The sequence below is a fragment of the Ictalurus furcatus genome, chromosome 3 (assembly GCF_023375685.1).
Source record: "Ictalurus furcatus strain D&B chromosome 3, Billie_1.0, whole genome shotgun sequence".
NCBI classification, from domain to species: domain Eukaryota; kingdom Metazoa; phylum Chordata; class Actinopteri; order Siluriformes; family Ictaluridae; genus Ictalurus; species Ictalurus furcatus.
The window spans coordinates 33,988,681-34,014,660 of record NC_071257.1 but is presented as its reverse complement, the minus strand read 5'-3'; the positions used below and the strand labels follow the sequence as shown (position 1 = coordinate 34,014,660).

Genomic DNA, 25,980 nt, shown 5'->3' with positions numbered 1-25,980 from the left:
GTGTGTGTGTGTGTGTGTGTGTGTGTGTGTGGGTTTATATCCCGGACCAACAGGTTTGTTTCTTACGCAGTTCCTTATGCAAACTGAAACCTGTTAAATCAGCGAGTATTAACGGCCGGCTTGACGAGACACACAACGCTTTTTCCTCCTAATTACATAAAATGCCTTTCAGATTGGCAGCTGAGGTCAAGAGGTGTTGCACAATCTGTCAGGTGTTACATCACGGACGTGTAAAACACGTCTTTACTTGCGCACGTTACCGTTTGGGTACAGCAAAGACATCAACACATCAGCGAGTTCATGTTCTGGTTCACTGCTCGCTCTTCAAGCCTTGTGCGTCAGTCATTACCGATAACTGAGTATTCATGAAGGATCACGTCATCTTTTTTTTTTCCACCGATTCGTTTAATTCCACGCACCTCACAGCGAAGCAAATCGAGGAGTTGAAGAATTTTCCAAGAGCCATGACGTGCGCGTGATGATGGAGCGCTGGTAGGCGAGTGCGTGAGGAACAAAACGCTTGGGATCGTGCCGTCGGGAGGAAAACATTAACGGCGGAGTGATGTGGAAGTGGCGTTACTATTACTGTTACTATACAGATGTTCATTAAGATGATGTTTTACTCCTCTTACACCGCAGCGATTTGCCAGTTATTATAAATATTCCACTCGTTAAAGAATGACACGATGTACTTTTTATCCATTTATAGTTACGTTTAAACGCTGCGGAATGACCATGAAACAAGTTAGCCGTTCTTTCTGTTTCTCTCTGACGGTTAACCAGAGCAGCTGGGAAGACAAAAAAACGTAAAAGGCGCCGACACTGGAGACTCCTTCCATTAAATAAAGGTTAAATAAAGGTCTCCTGAGAGAAAAATTCAGCACGTCAACGATTATACGTTTTCACCCGTCAAATAACGGCACGTTTTCAATCTGTCCGTTTTTTTGGCTAAAAGGTTAAGCGCCGTACAAGTCCACGTGTATGAGCTGTTACTATGGAAACCGTAACGTATTACGACGAGCGCCTTAACAGACCTGCCGAACCTGAAGCGGAATTATGAATCGTCTCAGGAATGGGGGAGGGAGTGAAAACGCAGTAAACATGGAGAAAAGAAAAAACAACCTATAATCAGAGACATTTTTATATGTACTCGTCCGCTGTAGAAACTGTCTACATGGCCAACATTTTCATGGTTGTTTAATCTTTTTTTTTTTTTATTGGGGGTGGGGACACCTCGTTACAGTGGCACTTGTAAATGGGTGGGATTTATTTATCAGGCAGCAAGTGACGGCAGTTCTCAAAGTTGATGTGTTGGAAGCAGGAAAAATGGGTGAGTGTAAGGATCTGAGAGACTTTGACAAGGGTCAGATTGTGATGTCTAGACGACTGGGTCAGAGCGTCTCCAAAACAGCAGGTCTTGTGGGGTGTTCCCGGTATACAGTGGTTAGTACCTACTAAAAGTGCTCCAAGGAAGGAGAACCGGTGACCCAGCGACAGGGTCGTGGGCATCCAAGGCTGAATTGCTGAAAAAGTTCATGCTGGCTCTGATTGAAAGGAGTCAGAACACACAGTGCATTACAGATTGCTGAGTATGGAGCTGCGCAGCTGCAGACGGGTCAGAGTGCCCATGCTGACTCCTGTCCACCATCAAAAGCTCCTACAGTGGGCACGTGAGCATCAGAACTGGACCATGGAGCAATGGAAGAAGGCGGCCTGGTCTGATGAATCACGCTTTCTTTTACATCACGTGGATGGCCGTGCGTCTGCGTCGCTTACTTGTGGAAGAGATGATACCAGGATGCACTACGTGAAGAAGGCGAGCTGGTGGAGGCAGCGTGATGCTCTGGGTAATGTTCTGCTGGGAAACCTTGGGTCCTGGCATTCACGTGGATGTTACTTTGACACATACCACCTACTTAAACATCGTCGCAGACCAAGTTCACACCTTCATGGTAACGCTATTCCCTAATTGGTCTCTTTCAGCAGGATAATGCGCCATGACACACCGCAACAATAGTTCAGGATAACATGATAAAGAGTTCAAGGAGTCGACTCCACCTCCAAATTCCCCAGATCTCAATCCGATCGAGAATCTGTGGGACGTGCTGGACAAACAAGTCCGACCCACGGATGCCCCACCTCCATCACAACTTTCAGGACTTAAAAGGATCTGCTGCTAACGTCTTGGTGTATATTTATTAAATAATCTTTAACACAAAAAAGATTTTATCTATTTTTTCCCCAGAAAGAGAATTTCTTTTCTGTGAAATGTTGGTTTCAAAATTATTGCCACACTTACAATTAATATTGTGACTCCTTCCCTGGAGAGAATAACAGCTGCAAGTCTCTTCCTGTATTTGCATTATTAATAATAATAAAAAAAAATCTAATTTTTAAAGACATTGTTTTTTTTTTCCTTTTCAATAAACTGTTTAGACTTGTATAATGAGGGCTATTTAACTTGATCTGGCTATGAAGATTGTAAAGCACTTAAAGTACCTTACAAAGCGACTGCTATGCTATAAACCATGTGCATTATAAGACATAATAATAGGCTTTGAGTCACATCAACATTCCGTAGTGAAAATGCCCCCGGGGAGTTTTGGTATAATTTGCATGCTTATAGTGAAGACACTGAGGTTACTGTTTACATCCCACGCATGATCTTAACATAAACACACACACACACACACACACACACACACACACTTTCACAAATTATCTTTCATCACTTCTGTGGTTTTACTTTATCTGAAAGCAAAGTTGATATAAAAAATACAAATTGAATACAACATGTTTTCACCTCTGCGCTGAGAACTTCGTGGTAATACACATCACTGACCACAGAGGGCAGCAAAGGCACGTTAATCTGAGGTACAGCGCTACAGGGACATCTACTGGACAAGGCACGTCAATGACACTTAACCTCAGCCAAAAGGCACGAAACGGAGAAATGCAGTTCCAGCATGAACACAGTCACACTGCGTTTAAAAATAAAAATAAAAAAATAATAATAAAAGCGCACATCTGAGCTTTTTTTTTTTTTTTTTTTTTTTTTTTTTTTTTTTTTTAAAAGAGTCATGATGGAAATTCACTACAAAGCAGCTTACATTATCACTACATTTTGCCCAATAAACAGTATAAATAAGTACTGAAATCCGACTCCGAGGAGGCATCCGAGGAGGTTTTCCTTCCCTTTTACTCCTCTACATTCATTCGGATGTGTTGAACACATCTCACGAGGTCAAATGAACTCATATCGTCGGCTCGATATTCTTCAAAAGGCTGGACGTGTCCTTCATCCTATAAAGCAAAAAGAGCCATAGATGGATACAAGAGACACGTATAAGACAATGTCAGCATTTCTATAAATAAAAAAATAAAATAAAAAAAACTGTTTAGAGGATGGCAAATCAATACACACACAATCAAAATTTTCCACACGATTACAATAAATAAATAAATAAATAGAACACCATCCCTACAGTGAAGCATGGTGGTGGTAGTATCACATTGAGCATTACCCTTGGCCAATGGATCACTTCTCTGACTATTCCCCTCTTTACCCGGTCACTGACTTTGGTAGACAGCCTTCTCTAAGCAGAGTCGCAGTTGTTCCATATCCTTTCCGATTTTCAATAATGGGTTTAGTGTCACTCTGATGAAATGTTCAGAGTCTAGGATACATCGTATAGCCAAACTCTAACTGATCCTTTTCAGGAACTCAGTCTTTATGATGCTGTGTGTCTAGGTATGCTCTCTGGGTTCTTCCAGGGACAAGGATAGTCACACAAGGCGTTTAAAGTGACCGTTTAAAAGGGACACAGGTCAGCTCAATTCAACAAACTATGTAACTTCTGATGGTGACTGGTTGCACCAGAACAGATCTAGGGGTTTCACGCTGAAAGTGTGATCTGAATACTTACACTTAGTAAAAGATTTAGCAAATTATATGAATTTATTTCTTCCCCTCCGCTTTAATATTACGGGTTATTAGCGCACCCCGTATATTCGTGGTTTGGTTCAGAACATAGTCCGTTAGTCCGTTTCAACTCCAGGCTGTAACTCAGAAATTCTCATTTCGCACCTGATATACATGCTAACATGGCTTAAATAATGGAAATAAATTACCCATCGTCGACTGATCACTCGTTTCACACACTGGACTCACGGCAGCATGATTGGAATAACTGCTCACGTGTCTATTTAAATGTCAGCGAAAGTATACACATTTTTTTGTGCCATGTTGATAATTTTGGTAAATAAAGTACGCTTGTTAAGGTATACCGAGTGTTATTGCGATGGAAGTATTAGATCCTGAGTCTGATGATTAGGAGACATAAATCACCCGGTTTTCAGCATTAAACTGAGTTCTGAAGGTAAAAGCATCAATAAGCAGTGCCTTGCTATTGCTATTAATCGTTATCAAAGATTACAAGCAGGAAGAAATGTTTAAAAAGTTCAATCCAAGGTCAAATAACATTCCGCTTTGCACATGACAAATCAGTTTACTGAGATATGAGAGCTACAGCGCAACCTAGTGGCTGGAGTACAGACAATATTCCACTGTTAGTTAATAAAGACTTCACTGCATGCACTGCACTCTCTTGTTTGCATTTTATGCACGATTGCTTGGTTTTCATTCATCTAAGAAATACAATACTTACATACTGGCTATTCTCTCCAGTCTCTCTTTAATATTCTCCTAAAGAAGAACAGAACAAATCAGTTGTCTCCAAGGACCACAGTGATTATATTACTATACGACGCGCTTTCTCCAAGCATGGCAATTCGAACCCAACATAAAATGTTAGTCTTATTTGACTTGTACACTAATTCCTAACACTTCGGGACTCCAGACTTTAACGTACTGTCACGTGACGTTAACAGTGTTCATGGTGTCGTAGATATGGATCACACATCTAAAATCTCAAATCTAAAAGAATTCACAGCACTGGGGAAATAAATATCTAAACCATATAATCACATGCATAGACAACATGGCAGGAGTCTTCAAAGAACAGCAGATTAATGGATGGATGGATTTATTAATGGATGGATGGAGAGATTCATTTATAAACTGATTATAGGATGGACTGAATAAATGGATGGACGGATGGATTAATGGATAAACAGACAACTGAAACAGATAACTGAAACAAATTAATGGATGGACAGATGGGCGGATTAACTCATTAATACTTGAATGATTACTGTATAGACAAATTAATAGATAGATTAACGAATAAATGGATTATTAGACAGATTAATGGAAGGATGGATGGACAGATTGGCGAATAAATGGATTATTGGACAGAGATTAATGGAAGGATGGATGGATGGATTGGCGAATAAATGGATTATTGGACAGATAGATTAATGGAAGGATGGATGGATGGATAGATTAACGAATAAATGGATTATTGGACAGATAGATTAATGGAAGGATGGATGGATGGATGGATTGGCGAATAAATGGATTATTGGACAGATAGATTAATGGAAGGATGGATGGATGGATAGATTAACGAATAAATGGATTATTGGACAGATAGATTAATGGAAGGATGGATGGATGGATAGATAGATTGGCAAATAAATGGATTATTGGACAGAGATTAATGGAAGGATAGATTGGCGAATGGATTTATAGACAGATGGACTGATTAATAGCTGGATGGATTAATGGATAAAGAGATTAACGCCTAGACGGATTAATGGATGGGTGGGATTAATGGATAAACAGAATAATGGACAGAAAGTAATGGACGGATGGATATATAGATAGATGAATGGATTAATAGATGAACAAATTAATGGATGGATGAAAGGGCAGATATACAGACTAACAAATGGATTGATTATTGGATGAACAGATTAATGGATGGGCTGGATGGATGGACAGCTGGATGGACAGATGAAACTCACCTCCGAGGATGATGATAAATGGTTGGCTGGTGAGGCTCGGTGTGCCACAGTGGAACTACTGGCTGGCTCTTTAACCCACTCCAAAACTGCTGACATAAAAGAACAAGCTTAAAAAAAGCATAATAATAATAATAATAATAATAATAATAATAACAACATTTTAGCAATTGTGACACTTTACAGGGTCGTCACTTTGCTCCAATTTACTGCAAGGCGTATGATTATCAAAATGTTCCAAATGCCATAAATAAATGTAAACACTATAAATTATAATACAGCATTTTAGTCCTAGCCTAAGCGCATGTAGGTCTTGTGTGAAGTCACCCATTCCAGGTGGGCTAGGTGTTTATTCAAACTGTTTTAGTTCACAATATCTGGCGTAATTTCTTTTGAAACATCATAAGCAATGATTAATTCATATTCAGTAAGTATTCAGTTTATCCTAGATTATAATCTCAGGAACGCTGGGTGCAAATTGGGAATACCCCGGATCCTAATCTAGCATTTGAGGGTAATATTTGAAGGTTAATCGAAATAGAAATAGAAACGTGGCCAGTGCTCAGACAGTATGAGCGTCTATTCCTTACGGGTCTCATCGGGGTGCTGGCTCATCTCCACACTCGTAACTCCACCCGTTCTCATCGGAACCTGCACGGATGGAGAGAAGCGCATTTTATACACCTCTTGGTACCACGCAACAGCTTTGGGAGTCACATGACTGTTGTTAGAACACTGCTGAACAGGCTCATGGCTAGGAATTTATGAATAAACGAACAGCAAAAAACTAAAACCGCAAGAGCACCAACAAATACCTGTGCCCGGGTTAACGTCAGTCCTGTCTCCAGTAGCAGTACCCGGTTCTCCAGCTCCTCCCACACACTGCGCTCTATGCAGATCTTTCCAGCTGTGCTCTTCTCCAGCGCCTGCACTCTCCCGTCCAGCAGGCTCAGCTGCTGCTCCAGCCTGCACACACACTGCTGCAGCCCTGCCTCCACCGCTCTCAACCTGCTCTCCGTCACACACTCCTACAGGGGAAAAGTGGGAGTGTGTGATTTTACCGGTACGGTAGAGTCCAACACTCGGGTGATCTCCGTTATTCATTCCAATCACTTTTACTGGGGATTGAAATCTACCTAAATATTCTGTTCTTTCTCTGTGCTCTTGAGAACACGTGGAGTCATACGTTTAATTAAATAGTAACGCAGGTATGCGCCGAACACACGGAGGTAAATCGCTGCTTCGTAAGAACGAACACATGATGTTGAACACATTCGTTTGCCTCTACATTTTACGGAGGTGTCGTTCACTATCGAGTCGTCTGTTTGAGTCGGCGCTCTGAGGCGTCTCAATCATCTCTTTCAGTCGTTTCTTCGACTCGTTTTTCTGAGTCGTCCACTACTGAGTGGTCTCTCCAAGTCATCTCCGAGTCGTCTCTCCGAGTCATCTTTCTGAGTCATCTATTAGAATCGTCTTTGAGCGGTCTTTCCATGTCCTCTCCGAGTTGTTTCTAGTCGTCTATTAGAGTCATCTCTCCAAGTCATCTCGGAGTTGTTTTGAGTGGGCTCCCCGAGTCGGCTCCGAATCATCTCTTCCAGTCATTTCTTCAAATCATCTTTCTGAGTCATCTGTTAGAGTCGTCTTTGAGCCGCCTCCTCGTGCCGTCTTTGAGCCGCCTCCTCGGGCCGTCTCTGAGCTGCCTCCTCGGGCCGTCTTTGAGCCGCCTCCTCGGGCCGTCTTTGAGCCGCCTCCTCGGGCCATCTCCGAATCATCTTTTCGGGTAATTTCTCTGAACAATCTCCGAGTTGTTGATTAGAGTCGCCTCTGAGAAGTTGTTTCAAGTCATCGTTTCGAGTAGTCTCTTTTAGGTGAGCGCTGAAAGTGTGTGTGTGTGTGTGTGTGTGTGTGTGTGTGTGTGCGAATCCGTATGACAGGGAGGATCCGCTGCACTGCTGCATGCTGAAGATGTGCTGTATGTAGTCGATGTATGAACAGGTGTGATCAGTGACATGAATAAACGAAAAGGAATTTCTTGAACGGAGCCACGACACAGCAGCGCAATAGTATCCTCATAATGCACACCTGTAGCTTTGCTTAATTAACAATTAATTAGAAATAACAGATTTTATTAAATGCGACGCACAGTAGTAATATTTGAGCTAATAAATGAATCAGTGTGCTTCAACATGAGACAGTGGCAGATATTTAAAGACGATATTTTACAGACTCTCACCGTGTGAGCAGAAGGTCGAGGAACGTCTTGGTCGTGAGGTCTCTGCCTTCCTTCCTCGTCCTCGTCCTCGTCCAGCTGCTGATCGTCTGAGGAGAAGCTGACGTGCGCTGGAGATCGCTGGAGGCCCAGGTGCCTCTCCACCAGCAACCTTCTGGAACCTACCTGCAGAGAACAAAAGCACACATCCTCAGAAGCACACAATGAACAGAACTTTCGAATGAGCAGAGCCTGCTGATGTTTATAGAATTAGTGATGTGGTTATTAACATGGAAAGAGTGAGGAAACATTAACCATCAAACCACACATCAGGAATTGTGGGAGACATTAGACTGCTGCTCACAACAGGTCAGGAAAGGTCACGGTCATGATTATACTACATCGAACGATCGATAGATAGATAGATAGATAGATAGACAGATAGATAGATAGACAGATAGAGATAGTTAGAGATAGACAGATAAATATAGACAGATATAGATAGAGATAGACAGATAGATAGACAGAGAGATAGACTGAGATAGACAGACAGATAGATAGAGAGACAGACAGGCATACAGATAGAGAGATGGACAGGCATACAGATAGACAGAGATAGAGACAGATAGATAGACAGAGACAGATATAGAGAGATAGACAGATAGGCATACAGAGAGACAGACAGACAGACTGATATAGAGAGAGATAGACAGATAGAGACAGATAGAGACAGACAGACAGATAGATATAGAGAGAGATAGACAGAGAGACAGATAGACAGAGACAAACAGACAGATAGATATAGAGAGAGATAGACAGAGAGACAGATAGACAGAGACAGACAGGCATACAGATAGACAGAGACAGACAGGCATACAGATAGACACAGACAGGCATACAGAGAGACAGACAGGCATACAGAGAGACAGACAGGCATACAGAGAGACAGACAGGCATACAGAGAGACAGACAGGCATACAGAGAGACAGAGAGAGAGACAGACAGAGGTTACACAGTCTCAGCTTGGGGCAGTGTCAGTGTTTGTAATATTATTTACCACTCAACATATTTATATTTCTTTAACACCGTGTCAGCGTGGGCGTGGTCAAGTGTCAGCTGTGGACAGAAAGGAGACGGGTTGAACCAGCAGGTGACGTGTTATGATTCTCACCTCTCTTTCAGGGAGAAGAGCATGAACCCGAGAGAGGGACAGAGCTGACGGAGCTCGCACATCACTCACACTCGCACGCACTCTCAAACACACGCACGCACGCATGCAGAAAGTGTTGGTGAAGTTGATGGAGGTGAAAGCCCCGAAATATTGGCTTAGCGTTCTGCTTATTATTCAGTTACTCCTCTTAAAACACATTCAGTAACTACTATAAATGACTGCATAACGAAATGTCTTGTGTGTTTGAGGGGTTAAATCTCGTTCGTGACATAGGCGATCATATCGTAAATACCTTTTGGAAAGATACCTCGGAAAGAAATTAACGCGACGTAATTATGTGTATAGTCTGTACAGTAAAGCGATAAACGTGTGACGTTAAAGATTCCCTTATCACGGCTAAGTGTTAAACGACACGAATAACGTTATCATTAATAATAATCTGCTTACTCTCTGGCCTGGCGTCCTCTGGGTCTCTCTGGGTGGTGAACATTCCACGGATTTAGAGTCGGTACGAGACAGCTGCCTCCGCCTCAGCGGACCAATGGGCTGTAAAAGTAAATTTCAGTCCAATTGTGTAAAGCGATCAATTATCAGATTACGTTCAAAAGAGAGAGTCAGTTACACTCTGGGGCAAAAAAATAAAAAAATAGTAAAGACTAAAACACTCCGCGTCATGCAGTTATAGGAAAATAATCAACGAAAGGGTGGTGTGATGACACCGGATGCAAACTTTAGCTACTCTAATCACCCTGAAGTTGATTATTTTCCTAGAACGGTACACCCCGAAGTGTTTTATTCCTCTTACACAACAGCCAACGGTTACAATCTCACATTTTGCCCCAGAGCGCACATTATCGCCTTTCCACAATCCACACCTTGGTGCCTTTCGTGAGCTGTTTGTGTTTGTCCAGGACGAAGCCGATGATGTCGCAGAGAAGAGAGATCTTCCTCTCGGCAAAACCGATCTGAAGGAACTGCTGCTTAGTCAACAGGGGTTTATAACTGAAGAGATCTCGCAGGACCTACACACACACACACACACGTTCGCAATCATGGAAATCACTCAAGACATGGCTGCTGATTAAAATGAAGACCTTCCGTGAGTACGGGTGTACAAACTTTTGACTGACCTTGTAAACGGACTCCATGAAGCTCAGGTCGTTTTTTCCTGTGAGCTCGATGCCGAACTCTACCAGGTGTTCAGCCACGGCGGTGGAGAAGGAGGTGAAGGCGTAGCTCACGATGGGCAGACAGCATGACGGATCTCCTCTAGCTAACCTGCAGCCGAAGGAAAAAAAAAAAACAACCCAGTTTAACACTTATGGAAGGTTTTTGGGGTGATGTATTAGACAGCGCGCTCCATCTCCATCAGCATCATGCAGACGTGTAGAACCCGTGGCAATGAGAACTGCAGCTGTTCCTGTTGACCCAACACATTACTACAGCACTTTTTGGTGGGTTTCCTTTTAAGGATTTTGATGCTCTTAGAAAATAATGCACTAAAATCAAAAGGTTAGATGTCGCTCATCCAAGTGAGTGAGTCAATGAGCCAATCGGTGAGGGAGTGAGTCTAAGTGAGTGATTCGGTGAGTGAAACAGTGAGTGAGTCAGAGTGAACAAATGAATGAGTACATGACTGGGTGGGTGAGGGAGTCAGAGAGTGAGTGAATGAGAGAGTGAGTAAATGACTCAGTGGGTGAGTGAGTCAGAGAGTGAGTGAATGAATGAGTACATGACTCAGTGGGTGAGTGAGTCAGTGAGTGAATGAATGAGTACATGACTCAGTGCATGAGTGAGTCAGTGAGTGAATGAAAGAGTACATGACTCAGTGCATGAGTGAGTCAGTGAGTGAGTGTCTGATTTAGTGAGTCACAATGAGTGTGTGAATCAGTGAGAGTCAGTGAGTAATTCAGTGGCAAGTGAGCGAGTAAATGACTCAGTGAGTGTGTGAGTCAGTGAGTCAACAAGTGTGTCAGTAAGTGAGTGAGCAAATGAGTCGGTAGGTGAGGGAACCAGTGACTGAGTGTATGAGTTAGGGAGTTAATGAGTGTTTCAGTAAGTACGTGAGTCAGTGAATCAGTGAATGAGTCAATGACTGAGCGAGCGAGACAGTAAAACGAGGAGTGTGTCAGTAACTGAGTGAGTGAGTGAGTAAATGACTCAGTAAGCGAGTCACACAGAGTGTGAATCAGCGAGTCAATGAGTGTGTCAGTAAGTGAGTTAATGGGTGAATCAGTCAGAACACTGAGTGATTCAGTGAGTAAGTCACTGAGGGACTAATTCAGTGAGTGATTCAGTCTACATCTACACAAAGAAAGAGTCGGCTCTCAGAGTTCACCTAAAAGAGCCGAATCAAAGAATCGACTCATTCTCGTAGACGACACATCACTAGAACCCTGACAACTCACACTGGTGCTGTTGTACTTTCACTATATCTCGATAAAGGAAAACAGACCAAAACCTGTGAAACATCATCTCTATGACCACAGAGATGTGATTTCCTTATTAACACTGCACCTCATAAAACTGAAACGGATTTCCTACCCTTGATAATCAACATCTCTTGGGTATTTTACAGATCGGAGAGATGCTTGCAGCTTCCTGAGACTTCCTTTCACATCACCTGTAGCCATCTTCTTCCTCTTCTTCACTCAGCCTGCACAGGAAACAGAAAGCGTCAGCACTCTCGTTAGCAAAACAGTTACATCCTTATATTTATTTAGCTGGAAAAAGTGATGTAGTCATATAAACATGTATTTAATTAAGCCACACTGAATAATACGCAGCCACTCCCCTTTACTGAGCAGAAAGCTAAACTTCCTGAGTCCTCAAACGCACTTTAGCTAACTAGCCTGTTAGCCAGGAAGTCCGTGAAATAAACTAACTGAATGAATGCAATAACGGCGCTGTGCTTCATTACCTCAGCGGACTGATGAAACCGGTAAAGAGGATAATCACTGCTCGGGTTCAGCCTTCTGCAGTAGCATTCGCCTTACTTAGCTATACAGGTCGAACTCGACCATGGGTAAATCCCAAATCATTCATTATCCCTTATATAAGTGCACTAAGTAGTGTATTAAAGAGTACATTCTACACCCTACATAGTGCGCTATGAGAGCAGCAGGACGCCATTTTATTTCAGCCCGTTTTGTGTTGTGATTGGTTTCCATGCGGTTATACGTTAAAACAAGCCGTTTATTCCACATCGACACATTCGCTACCAACACCTTCAATCGCAGTAAAATATAAAAACCTTTCACATCTTTTTCATCCATTATTCATTTTCTTTCTTTCTTCTTCCTATCTGTCTATCTATCTTTTGCCTGTCTTTTAATTCAAGGTTTATCTATCTATCTATCTTTTGCCTGTCTTTTAATTCAAGGTTTATCTATCTATCTATCTATCTATCTATCTATCTATTTGCCTGTCTTTTTATTCATGATTTTTCATGCTTTCTTTTTTTGTATCTAAACCTTGTTTCCATTTTTCTTACCTTTTTGTGATTTTTATTCAAATCCACATCGTGAAAGTCCATCTTCACACTTTTCATATACAATTTCCTTTTTAAATAATATATTAATAATATAATAACATGCAAAAATATGCTATTAGTTACACAAAAGCCTTCCATTCTTGAAAGGAACGAAGATTTAGAACAGAAATACTGAAAAAAGGGGAGAAAAGAAAGAGAAAAATAAGTTTGTGTGCCTCCTTGATTCAGACAGTGCATTGGATTTTATTTTACAAAAGTTTTTATGTACTTAATTAAACGTAATAACGTATTGAGTGGCAACTGATTTATCCCAACTTCTTTTACATTTAGTTTCCTGATTTGTAGCAGGTAACAATGAGCTGATTAGATAATTAAAAAAATAAAAGGCCAGGATTAAAATAAGATTAAAAACAGGATGGATATTAATCCTTTATTGAAATACTGTGCAATAACTTCTCGCTCATCTTGAAGACTACACTCGCCCGAAACTGTTTTTATTATTCCTCAGACAAATCTACTAAAGTACATGACGTCACTTCCGCCCAAAACAACGAACGTCAAACATGACAACAGAGCGCGACAAGTTGAGGCGGAGCTCTAAGCAAAAATCTTTTTAATGCGTATTATTTTATAATTAATAAGCGTTTATTTTAACACTTCTCCCTGTTGAAAAGTCTTTATTTTAGAAAAGAGTGATCTTAATTAAATTTTGATTTTGTTACGCTTGATGATAAACGTTTTTAAAATAGAAATGTGGGCGTGGTTAGAGGGAGGAGGAGGCGTGGCAGAGTGGATTAAAGCTGATCTCAGAGTCTTAGTACAGAGGGTTTCAGTGTACAGCGGAGTTTGTGGAGCTTAAACACCGGCGTTTCTGCTGGAAATGCGCTTTTCATTTGATTACAGAGTGTGAAGGACATTTTCGCTCCATAACGGATCAGACCAGCGTTGTTGTTTCGTCGCGGCGGCGGTAGAACTAATCCATAACAACACACAGGTGGGTTGTGCTGCCATAAACTGAAAACAATACGAGCTGAAGTGGCAGTTGGAGCACCCAATCACAATGCGAATCCGCCTGACGGATTCGCATTCTAACCAATCACTTGCTAGGAAGGCGGGGCTTGAGGGTGTACGTCAATCTAACTTAATCTGTAATGTCGAGACTCTCATTGCTGTGTAAGAGCAAAATCAAAGCAAAACTTTAATAGCTGTGTTTAGAATTAAACGCTGATCAATGAAGGTTCTTCTTCATAAGGACGCTTATTTATTTGATTATAAAATGTGACTTTACACTTGACTTGTGTTTTGTTTTGAGGTTAGCACACATGACTGAATGCAAATGTAGACAAATGATCTGCAGCAGCAGGTGTACTGAGTGACTATGGAAATGTTCTGAGAGGTGTGTGTGTGTGTACTACCTGAATGATTGTGTAGATACATGATGTTGAGTCAGTATTTACTCTAAACACAACATGATGTTTACTGAAAATACTAGAAATCTCAGAACAAGAGGACTGTCCTCTCTGTGTGTGTGTGTGTGTGTGTGTGTGTGAGAGAGAGAGAGAGAGTGTGTGTGTGTGTGAACCCTGTGAGAGCATGCTGGGGGTAGAGAACATTCACCTCTCATTCATCTATCTATCATTAAATAATTGCTTTGTATTATGAGTAATTATTAGTTTAAAATATAATTAAAATAATTACTATTTATTGGGTTTTGACTTGTCCCCATGGTTCAAATACGAATCCATTTTTATTATTATTATTATTTGTAGTTAATCTTATACATGTTTGTAGTTATAATATATTGTGTTTATATTTCTTTTAAGCAAAAGGGATACAATTTGTATTTATTTTTATTTTTAAAAAAATTATGATGATTTTTTTTAAAATTATAACTTATTGTGAGATGAATATTTTTTTTAGAAAGCGGCGTTTAATTCATATTTAACTGTGTATATATGTATTAGAAAGATGAGTAAAGCGTAGCTTGTTTAATCTGGGCCCTTGTTCTGCTTTACGTTTATTTTAATGAACATAAAGATCGCAGTTCATTTCCGTTTTTGTGAACTTTCGGTAATGGATTGTAATTATAGGAATGTTACTGAGCAGGTTTGATAGCTGTTCCCTGTGTGTGTGTGTCACTCTCACTCGCTCTCACACACACACACACACACTAAGGGAGAATGGATCTGTGCCTATCACGACGATTGTCCGACCTGCACCTGTACTTGTTCTCATCAGCACAGTGCACGAGTATGGACTCTGATCTTTACCATAGTGCACACGTTGCACACTTGAATTCTGGATTCTGATTGGTTAGGAGGTGGTGATTAATTTCCCTTAGCAGCAGCTCCAAGTCACAGGTTCATATTCATACACTCTTCTCTTTCTAACACCTTACCGTTTCTATAGTAACGACTTTATTAATATCGTTGATCTGGTGAGGTTTTCTGTAAGGAGATGTGTATTTGACGTTGAAGTCTCCAGTGTCGGCGCATTGTAACAGGTTAGAGGTAAAGGTTTCAGGACAGAAGAGTTGACTCGGTTCGGTTTCTTGGTAACGTGACGTAACTAATAACTAACAGCGACTCGTTCCTACGAACTATAAACGGATGAAACAGTATCGCTCTTCGATCACGTGTCATCGCTGGCCAGCTGCTGTGGAGTAAGAGGAATAAAACGCTGTGGTGTACCGTGATCACCCGCTGACTGACCGCCCAACATAGAGCGTGTTTTATTCCTAGCTATAAATGAAAGACCCTTTTAATAATCGAAACACTTGTAAAAACGGACAAAACGAGGCTTATGGTTAACTCCGGCGGCTACGAGTCATTAGACCCAGCTTTGGAGAGACGAGTGAAGCGGTTTTGCTTTTCTATTTGTACTGTTTAGACTGTGCACTACACTTCGCATGACCTGAATGGCGTTTACATCCTTTTATAGTGGACCGTAAGTCAAACAGGGAGGCGTTTCGGTTTTGTGTGTGTGTGTTATTGGTTGCTAGGTAACCGATATTACAATTGGTTATACAGTGATAACCCTCAGATCCCTCGCCATGTATTCTCCAACCTCATCAGGCGTTTTAGGAGAAGACTCTGAGATGTTATCTTGGCAAAGGGAGCTAGCACAAAGTATTGACTAAAAGGGTGCCAATAATTATCGCACACCTATATTTAACAAAGTTGTTTTTGTTTTGTTTTTTTGGATAAACCTGTGTTGAGTTTGCAATTGCTTTATATCCTTGAGAGTGTTTATGTGATTTTTTTTTTTTTAAAACAAATTTCTCACAGCTTTCTTTGCTCATATTTACCAAGGGTGCCAATGTTAATGGAAGGCACCGTATACTAAATTAGGATTTCTTAACCTAAGGTCATGAGATGATTATTATTATTATTATTATTATTATTATTATTATTATTATTATTGAGCTGATGGATGATAAAGGGATTTTCTCCAGAATAAAAATGAGAGGAAAAGATTACGACACTGCTTCAGCACAGAATATAGTCACTTTTTTTTTTTTTTAGTGTTTGTTTGTTTTACACACAGTGTTTGGTTTTACAGAGCTGAATTGATCACACGCGCGTGAGGTAAAGGCTGATAGGTTTTGACAGACGCGCTGTCCGTGCTCCTTCACACACTCCGCTTAACAATCTGTTTTCTCCCCCTTTTACACTTATTTTCATCTGGAGTGTTTGATTTTTCACTTTTGAAAGGTGAGAAATTATGAAATGGGACCATTATTGTGAGCTGTAGTTACTTCTTGTGGGGACATTTGCTCTACGAGGATAGGAATATCTGAGTGTGTGTGTGTGTGTGTGTGTGTGTGTGTGTGTAGGTCTGCAGATGGGTCAGGGCCTGTGGAGGGTGGCTAGGAATCAGCAGCTGCAGCAGGAGTACAGCGAGCAGTGTTACCTCCAGCGCAGCGAGCGTCGTCGCAGGATGGCGGCGCTGCTGAGCGAGACGCCGACACAGTCGCGCCGCACGGCGCAGTGTCACGCCGACCTCGGGCACCTGCTGCGCGCACGCAAGAGGCAAGAGGAGCAGGGCTTCATCGACCTGGACATGCTGCCCCCAGAGCTCAGCATCACCATCCTGTCCTACCTGAACGCCACCGACCTGTGCCTGGCCTCCTGCGTGTGGCAAGACCTGGGCAACGACGAGTACCTGTGGCAGGGGTGAGGGCTCACACTGTGTGTGTGTGTGTGTGTGTGTGTGTGTGTGTGTGTGTGTGTGTGAGTGAGATGATGAGAAAAGACACACTAAAGTTATATGTCCATATAACAATGTATGTAGAAATCTAAAACAACAGTGCTATCCTGTCTATTCTAATTTATACATCCGTTCCTCCGTACACGTTACCCACCCATCCATCCATCCATCCACATACCCTTTCTTCCATCCATCCATCCATCAATCACCTATGTCCGCATACCCACCCATCCATGTCCGCGTACCCTTTCTTCCATCCACCCATCCATGTCCACGTACCCTTTCTTCCATCCACCTATCCATGTCCACGTACCCTTTCTTCCATCCACCCATCCATGTCCGCGTACCCTTTCTTCCATCCACCCATCCATGTCCGCGTACCCTTTCTTCCATCCACCCATCCATGTCCGCGTACCCTTTCTTCCATCCACCCATCCATGTCCGCGTACCCTTTCTTCCATCCACCCATCCATGTCCGCGTACCCTTTCTTCCATCCACCCATCCATGTCCGCGTACCCTTTCTTCCATCCACCCATCCATGTCCGCGTACCCTTTCTTCCATCCACCCATCCATGTCCGCGTACCCTTTCTTCCATCCACCCATCCATGTCCGCGTACCCTTTCTTCCATCCACCCATCCATGTCCGCGTACCCTTTCTTCCATCCACCCATCCATGTCCGCGTACCCTTTCTTCCATCCACCCATCCATGTCCGCGTACCCTTTCTTCCATCCACCCATCCATGTCCGCGTACCCTTTCTTCCATCCACCCATCCATGTCCGCGTACCCTTTCTTCCATCCACCCATCCATGTCCGCGTACCCTTTCTTCCATCCACCCATCCATGTCCGCGTACCCTTTCTTCCATCCACCCATCCATGTCCGCGTACCCTTTCTTCCATCCACCCATCCATGTCCGCGTACCCTTTCTTCCATCCACCCATCCATGTCCGCGTACCCTTTCTTCCATCCACCCATCCATGTCCGCGTACCCTTTCTTCCATCCACCCATCCATGTCCGCGTACCCTTTCTTCCATCCACCCATCCATGTCCGCGTACCCTTTCTTCCATCCACCCATCCATGTCCGCGTACCCTTTCTTCCATCCACCCATCCATGTCCGCGTACCCTTTCTTCCATCCACCCATCCATGTCCGCGTACCCTTTCTTCCATCCACCCATCCATGTCCGCGTACCCTTTCTTCCATCCACCCATCCATGTCCTCGTACCCTTTCTTCCATCCACCCATCCATGTCCTCGTACCCTTTCTTCCATCCACCCATCCATGTCCGCGTACCCTTTCTTCCATCCACCCATCCATGTCCGCGTACCCTTTCTTCCATCCACCCATCCATGTCCGCGTACCCTTTCTTCCATCCACCCATCCATGTCCGCGTACCCTTTCTTCCATCCACCCATCCATGTCCGCGTACCCTTTCTTCCATCCACCCATCCATGTCCGCGTACCCTTTCTTCCATCCACCCATCCATGTCCGCGTACCCTTTCTTCCATCCACCCATCCATGTCCGCGTACCCTTTCTTCCATCCACCCATCCATGTCCGCGTACCCTTTCTTCCATCCACCCATCCATGTCCGCGTACCCTTTCTTCCATCCACCCATCCATGTCCGCGTACCCTTTCTTCCATCCACCCATCCATGTCCTCGTACCCTTTCTTCCATCCACCCATCCATGTCCTCGTACCCTTTCTTCCATCCACCCATCCATGTCCGCGTACCCTTTCTTCCATCCACCCATCCATGTCCGCGTACCCTTTCTTCCATCCACCCATCCATGTCCGCGTACCCTTTCTTCCATCCACCCATCCATGTCCGCGTACCCTTTCTTCCATCCACCCATCCATGTCCGCGTACCCTTTCTTCCATCCACCCATCCATGTCCGCGTACCCTTTCTTCCATCCACCCATCCATGTCCGCGTACCCTTTCTTCCATCCACCCATCCATGTCCTCGTACCCTTTCTTCCATCCACCCATCCATGTCCGCGTACCCTTTCTTCCATCCACCCATCCATGTCCGCGTACCCTTTCTTCCATCCACCCATCCATGTCCGCGTACCCTTTCTTCCATCCACCCATCCATGTCCGCGTACCCTTTCTTCCATCCACCCATCCATGTCCGCGTACCCTTTCTTCCATCCACCCATCCATGTCCGCGTACCCTTTCTTCCATCCACCCATCCATGTCCACATACCCTTTCTTCCAACCATCCATCAATCATCCATGTCCACATACCCACCCATCCATGCATCTATCTACCATAATCTAACCTCTTTTTTTTTATTTTTTTCATCCCCCAGCTATCTATCATAATCGGACCTCTTATTCCACCCATCAAAATCTAACGTTTTATTTTGTCCATCTGACCATCGTAATGTAACTTCTTCTAATTGAACCTATCCTCCCATCCATTAGAATCTTATACTCTAATCTCTTATTCCTTACATCTATCCGTCCATCCATCCATCCATCTACCCAAGCAACCTGGTAGAACTGATGAATTCTCTCGGATGAGTGAAGGAACTTCCACCTTCACATATGTAAAAGTTGTTTCCGTTTATCTGAGTAGTTTGAATAAAAAAAGCACAGCTGAAGAATGAACGAATAAACAAACGCATGCTCACTCGTTTTCAGCCATTTCAGCATTTTGGTTCAAACTAATCATAAGAACTCGTGTTATTTTGTCAGTGTGAAATCTTGTGCTGGGTTTTTTTTTTTTCTACCCCCCCCCCCCCCCCTTTAGGTTCTCCTGCTCTCTCATCTCTGTTCTCTCTCTGTTTGCTCTTCCAGCTTGTGCAAGTCCACTTGGGGTCACTGTTCCATCTACAACCGGCTCCTTCCCCCCGGCTTCTCCTACAGAAAACTCTACATGCAGCTCGACGAAGGAAGTTTGACGTTCAACGCTAACCCTCAGGAGGTGAGCAGACCTGGCACGCCACGTTCTCACGCTAACACGCCTGCTTCTTTTCACCGCTCGGATCAGAGGCTGATGTTTAGGTGCTCCGGTGTTCTGGTTAATCATGAGAGAGCGGTGGAAGTCGTTCGTGTTTTATAGCTTCGCGCGTGTCGTTAGCTAAAAATCGCACAGCTTTAGGATTCTACTAAAAGCTCACGTGAGCTTCGTGCTTTGACCCTGAGTCTCTCTCTCTCTCTCTTTCTCTGTGCAGGGTATCACTTACCTCATGTCCAAAAGCATTCTCGTGGACCATCCAAAGGAAATCGCCAAGTTCATATTCTACACCAGAATGTTGAATTGGAAGATGCTGCGTATTTATCTCGATGAACGGTTTGTTATTCGCTATTTATTTATTTATTTATTTTAAAGGAAGTAGCAGGAGGAGAGAAAACTAAATCATAGAAATCTACATTGATGGGTTAGACATGGTGCCCACTACATCACTTAAACCTCCCGAAAGTAATAGCCTCCCAAAAGAAGCATATCCTTTTTGAGGTTTTTGTTTTGTTTTCTTTTTTTTTTTTTTTTTTTTTTTAGTAAGCATCTGAATTTTCTTGTACTTTTTTAAAATAAATATTTTATCCTTTTTTATTCTTTCCCCCTTAGCCACCAGCACATGTTTTACCTACGATGTTGTACATGAGTGATTTTTTTTTTTTGGTTTGTTTGGTTTTTTTTTTAACCTCCTGACCAATCAGGTCGCACCTGGCAAGTAAAACAAACACAGATGACCGAGTAACTGGTGCTTGTTAGGGAGCAAATATGAGGAGATATATGGCATGTTGTATGGAAAATATTTCATTCCATATCTATACGTAACCGCGTGTGTATTTTCTTTTTCCGTACACGTACAATGACGTCTCCCTTTAACCGTGGCTACATACAGTCGAGTCGATTTTCTGCTTTCAAAGCTACAGCAAAGACAAACAGCCTCCTAATCAACATCCTTATGGTTACACAATCCTTATTTCATCTGATGATGATGATGAATGTAATCTTGAGAGCTGGTTAATTTATTTAGTTATTTATTTTCTGTACCCGGTGTGAAAGCGGTGTTCTTGAACATTTTTTTTTTTTCTTTTCTGATTTAACCCCGTAGCCGCGACGTGCTTGACGAGCTGGTCACACTACACAACTTCAGTAACCAGTTCCTCCCCAACGCGCTGAGGGATTTCTTCAGACACATTCACGCGCCCGAGGAGCGCGGCGAGTACCTGGAGACGCTCATCACCAAGTTCTCACACCGTTTCTGTGCCTGTAACCCCACGCTGGTGAGGGACGTCGGCCTCACGCCTGGTGAGCGTACATCACCTACAACTTTTACTTCTCATACATCAACATATCCTGTCACTTCTCATATACTCGAAGACATTTTCATGATGTGTATCACGATAAGAAATCAGTATTTTGTCTTTAATTTATTTATTTCATTTTTTTTTCAGTTTCTAAATGAAAAAGGAAAAAGATCATTATTTTAATTAATTCTAATAATAACAATAAATAAATAATATAAAAAATATATATTAGTTTATATAAATATATGTGTGATTCAACACGATATTGATATTACGTCACAGTACAGTTTTCCGATCTATTTACAGGCTTCGTTCTGTTTTTTTTAAATTAATTTATTTATTTATTAACAGTTACGATCTCTGATCGGAAGGAGCCGTTTGATCTGATGATCTGAAGTTTTGTATATATCATTTATTTCAGGAAAAAATAATAATAATAAAAGTATCGTCAAACAGTGGGGTTATTTTTATTATTATTTTTTATTATTATTTATTTTTCCTTCTGGCAGTTTGTTGCCAAATCTATATATCGTCTTCAAGCTCCGCCTTTCGTTCTGAAATGCTAAACCGCTATTGGTGAAGCTTTTTATGTTAACGGTAATTATTAATCGTAGGCCTAATTCTGGTTGGAGAAGCCTTTTAAGACATGTTTACTAATCGCACTACATATCTGATGATGGAAAGACAGTATAGGGAAATGTATTAGACGTATAAAATATGGATAAATAAGTCTACACACCCCTGATAAAATGGCAGGTTTTATGTGATGTAAAAAAAAAAATGAAACCAGGGTAAATCATGTCGGAATTCTTTCCGCCCTCGATGTGAAATTGCGACGTATATAAATTAAGTGGAAAAATTATAATAATAATTATTATTATTATTATTATGTGTGAGGAATGAAATACTCCAGGACACGGTGGTGTAAAGAGTTTCTGTTACCACGCTAAAGTGAATTATAGACCTTTACAAAATAGTGTTTTATTCTTCTTGCACTACAGCAACTTACCAACTATTCCAATTTTTCTTCTTATTATTAAAGAATGTCTTTTTTTTTTTTTTTTTTTTTTTTTTTTTTTTCTCCATTTATAGCTACGTTTAACGTTGCGCATCTGTGAATCAAGTTCCTCTTCTCACTGGCGTAACGGCGGCTATAAGCGGTCGTTCCCTCGTGAAGTTAATCCAACAAAACGCAGCTCGTCACGTTCCTGAGAAACCGCGAAAAGCGTAAACTCCTCCGTCCTGAAGATGCCGGAAAGCTTAATTACAAAGCGCTGACTCCGGAGACTTGCGTAAACATCTCCTATTTTTTTTAAAAAAAACAAAAAAGGCTTCGTGATGGCGACGGTGGAACGCTACACGGTTTATATGGAGCGTCCACCACACGAATCCCCGCGAACGAGTCGTTACTATAGAAACGCTAACGTATTAGAACGAGCGCGTGAACGTACGTGTATCCGATTTTGCAGCTGCGCTGTTGTCAGAGCTGGCTGTTAAAGAAAGCTTATCGAACACCTTTTAACTAGTCTGAATCCAGAATTAAAGAGCCAGGAGCCTGGTTTAGTAGCGTAACGTCCTCACATGGCCACTAAAGCTTGGCTTGGACTCAAGACCGCTGCAGATAAAAAGCGGAATTGCAGCCACATTTGTAGCAATAGTTGGTCGTGTGTGTGTGTGTGTGTGTGTGCCAGTGTGGTACTAAAATCTCTCACAGTCACCAAAGCCATGGTTAAGCCCGCAGGCTTAAAGTGTTAGCAGAGCAGGGCAGCGCTCCAATCCCACCAGCAGTGTGTGATGTTCCTCCAGAGAACACTCACTGGACTGACGAGCGAAGGGAACGATGCGCTCCGTTCATTCACACAACGCCAGCGTGTCTTCACACATGCCTCTGCACACAAAAGATATAATCAGGACTCCCTTTTTCAGCACTAAACGACATGTTTCCTGTCCACTGACGTTGTAGCGCGTTTGGCTTCTGTTCAGCGTTAAAACTTCTTTACTCGAAGTGAGATGTGGTAAACAGAGGTCACGGTGAAAGCGTCTAAATCGTACAGACGGCTTTCTAACCCGTAAGGCGTACAGACTTCGGAGGACGTCTGGTTTACGAAGCTATTTGTTCGGACTTAGGGCGGGGCTTATTTCCTAATGAAGCGAAAATCTTTATAACGATCTACTATTTAGAAGTATAGGAACACTTGGTAGGAAATCACGCACTCTACCTTCTTTAATTTCTTTATAGATATAAACATATATATTTTTTTTTGGATCATGGCTCGTGTAGTCCATTTTTTTAATTTTTTTTTTTTTAAAGTGTGAAACGTGTGTTGCAGATGCCGTGAACGTGCTGTGCTACTCGCTCATCCTGCTCTCCATCGACCTGAGCAGCCCACACGTGAAGAACAAGATGTCCAAGCGCGAGTTCATCCGCAACACGCGCCGCGCCGCACAGAACATCAGCGAGGACTTTGTGGGTCACCTGTATGACAACATCTATCTGGTCGGCCACGTGGCTGCCTAGCAGATCATATGCGCACGCACACGGGCACGGGCCAATAAAACACTCAGCTACGGCACTGACGCGCGTTCTGCTAATACTAAGGGATGCGAAGATGGAGAGACATCCTAACACTGAGGTCTAGAGGTGTTCATTAGGATAGTGTAGAGAATGCTAGACAGCGGCCTACACACTCACACACACACACACACACACACACACGACGTGGGTTGCCTTAAACAACCCGAGGCAGAAAAGGGTAGCGACACACTCGCAGCTTAAAAATCGCAGAGCCATGTAGCCACACGAACCTAAATGCAGCCGTGTCATTACAAGTCCATGAGCGTCCGTTTCGATCTCCGAACTTTTAAACCTGACCTGCTTTAAGTCTGCTCGCTCCTGATTATTACATTTTGTCTGTTTATGAAGCCACAGTCTGCGAGCGAGATGACTTTTCCACTCTGTCTGCTCTCTGCATCCATTCCCTCTTTTCTTAGCATCCGTCGAATCCAAAGCGAAAAAAAAAAAAAATCTGGTTCGATCCGGATTGAAACGAAGGGCCTTTGAGTGAGATATATATTTATTTTCTTCCCGTGATGATGATGAGCGAAACACCAACGTTAATCATTACATAATCTGAAAAAAACGGCTTGATGTTATTGCACTCAGTCCATTGACGGACTCTCAGCTCGAATAACTGCAGCATGAAGCGATTTATAACGGAGACGTATCGAGATTCCGGACGTGATTCCGACACGGATATGAAGATTCGTGATCACGCCGCCAGAGTTCACCGGGTCCGAGCTCGTCATCCGCGTTACTCCTCCGGGTTCTCCGGTTTCCTCCCGACGTTAAATCACGCCTGGGCGCGAACACCCGTGCGCGCTGGCGTCCGATCCGGGCCGCGTTCCCGCCTCGCGTCCGAGATCGACTCCGGATCCGAGCTCTTACTGAAGATCCCTTTATCCTAAATGTAGCTGGAAGTCACTCCTTTTGACTTCCGTTCGTTTGTAAGCTCGTCCGAGTCTGACGGACGGACTCACGATTCCGCTTCAGCTGTCTAACACCAGTGTGCGTTTGTGTGTGCGCACTTCCTTCGCGTCCTAACGAGCCGTGGATGAGACCGGAACGCCTCGGCCCCTCCGCTGCCTGTATAATCTCTCTCGCTGCTTCTGCGAATCTCATACACTGCTACCGTTCGATCGATCAAGAAGCACTTTAACCCAAGGAGATGTTTCTATTTGGAGTACTATTATTATATAATATTCTAACCGCTCCTTTCTTTCTAACTTTGGGGGTTTATGCACATTTGAAGGAGCTCCACAGTCGTGCCAATAGCAATGCTGAACATGCGTGTACACTGATGTAACATCATTCGCGTTATATAGTGTAACGATAACGGATATGAATAATACGACTTGTTTTATTTGCACATCTTGTACATATTTAAGTATAGAAGTTTATACAGAAATATAATTTTATTTTTAAAATATTTTAGCTAATTTTTCTGGATGGCTTTTTTTTTTTCTTCTTTCTTTCTTTCTTTTCTTTCCCTTATTTGATAGGGTGAATTTTCTCTTTTTGCACTTGTGAAATTTTTGCCACGTCTCTCTCTCTCTCTCTCTCTCTCTCTCTCTCTCTCTCTCTCTCTCTCACACAGACAAACGCAGCACTCGCATCACTGATGTCGTCCATCATGCAAATGAATACTAACGATGCAAACAAAAGTCCGGTATATCTGTTTTCATAGTGATCTCTATTTATTTTCCATTTATTTCCCTGCGACCGTCCCACTGTTGTCCTGAGAACATCTCTGACTGTCCAGGAAACAGTTCTTCAAATGTATCTAGCGATTTTTGGCCTGATTTTATTATTTATTATTATGAGTTTAGTAGGCATGTGCCTGTAATCACTTAAACTGTACTTTTTTTTTTTTTTTTTTTTTTTTTTAAGAATATTTTCGAACATGTACCGTCTTGGTATCACGGAAACGATTGCTTTGAATTGTCGTTTGAAATGATCATCACTCCTGCTGCGTTTGATTTTTATCCAGGCTGAACATAGTGGAGTACGGAGAGTAAATAACTGTCACATGCACTAGAAGTGAAGATGTAATGGCCTCGGGAAGACGCCCGAGATCCTTCACACTTCTCTTTCTTTTTTTTTCTTCAAAGACCATGATAATGTACTATAATAAAAGACAAG

At 42.5% G+C, this 25,980-nt stretch overlaps 2 protein-coding genes across 5 annotated transcripts in view; one reads left to right on the top strand and one right to left on the bottom strand.

The window, feature by feature from the left end:
* Positions 1-2,424: 2,424 nt before the first annotated feature.
* Positions 2,425-12,834, bottom strand: cep44 (centrosomal protein 44). Of its 3 annotated transcripts, none has more exons than XM_053622129.1 (11): positions 12,226-12,832; positions 11,850-11,961; positions 10,436-10,583; positions 10,181-10,327; positions 9,753-9,851; positions 8,159-8,320; positions 6,741-6,953; positions 6,516-6,576; positions 5,929-6,014; positions 4,668-4,705; positions 2,425-3,303 (listed from the first exon to the last, which is right to left on the bottom strand). In XM_053622129.1, exons 2-11 carry the CDS (start codon positions 11,936-11,938, stop codon positions 3,255-3,257), a joined length of 1,092 nt encoding a protein of 363 aa, XP_053478104.1. In that variant the 5' UTR covers positions 11,939-11,961; positions 12,226-12,832; the 3' UTR covers positions 2,425-3,254. The 3 variants fall into 3 exon arrangements, with proteins under 3 accessions (XP_053478104.1, XP_053478103.1, XP_053478105.1); XM_053622130.1 differs by having other exon boundaries at positions 3,190-3,303; positions 4,672-4,705; positions 12,226-12,833; XM_053622128.1 differs by lacking the exon at positions 4,668-4,705 and having other exon boundaries at positions 12,226-12,834.
* A 355-nt stretch (positions 12,835-13,189) lies between these two features.
* fbxo8 (F-box protein 8) overlaps positions 13,190-25,980 on the top strand; it is a 13,157-nt gene continuing 366 nt past the window's right edge. Inside the window, exons 1-7 of one of the 2 annotated variants that reach the window (XM_053622126.1) lie at positions 13,190-13,792; positions 16,634-16,973; positions 19,821-19,947; positions 20,198-20,316; positions 21,086-21,282; positions 23,612-23,748; positions 25,341-25,980. The exon at positions 25,341-25,980 is cut by the window's right edge and continues 366 nt beyond it. In XM_053622126.1, the coding sequence (XP_053478101.1) occupies positions 16,642-16,973; positions 19,821-19,947; positions 20,198-20,316; positions 21,086-21,282; positions 23,612-23,748; positions 25,341-25,460 (1,032 nt within the window). In that variant the 5' untranslated portion in view covers positions 13,190-13,792; positions 16,634-16,641 and the 3' untranslated portion in view covers positions 25,461-25,980. Of the gene's footprint in view, positions 13,793-16,633; positions 16,974-19,820; positions 19,948-20,197; positions 20,317-21,085; positions 21,283-23,611 lie in introns of both variants that reach the window. The other variant, XM_053622127.1, reaches the window with a different exon arrangement.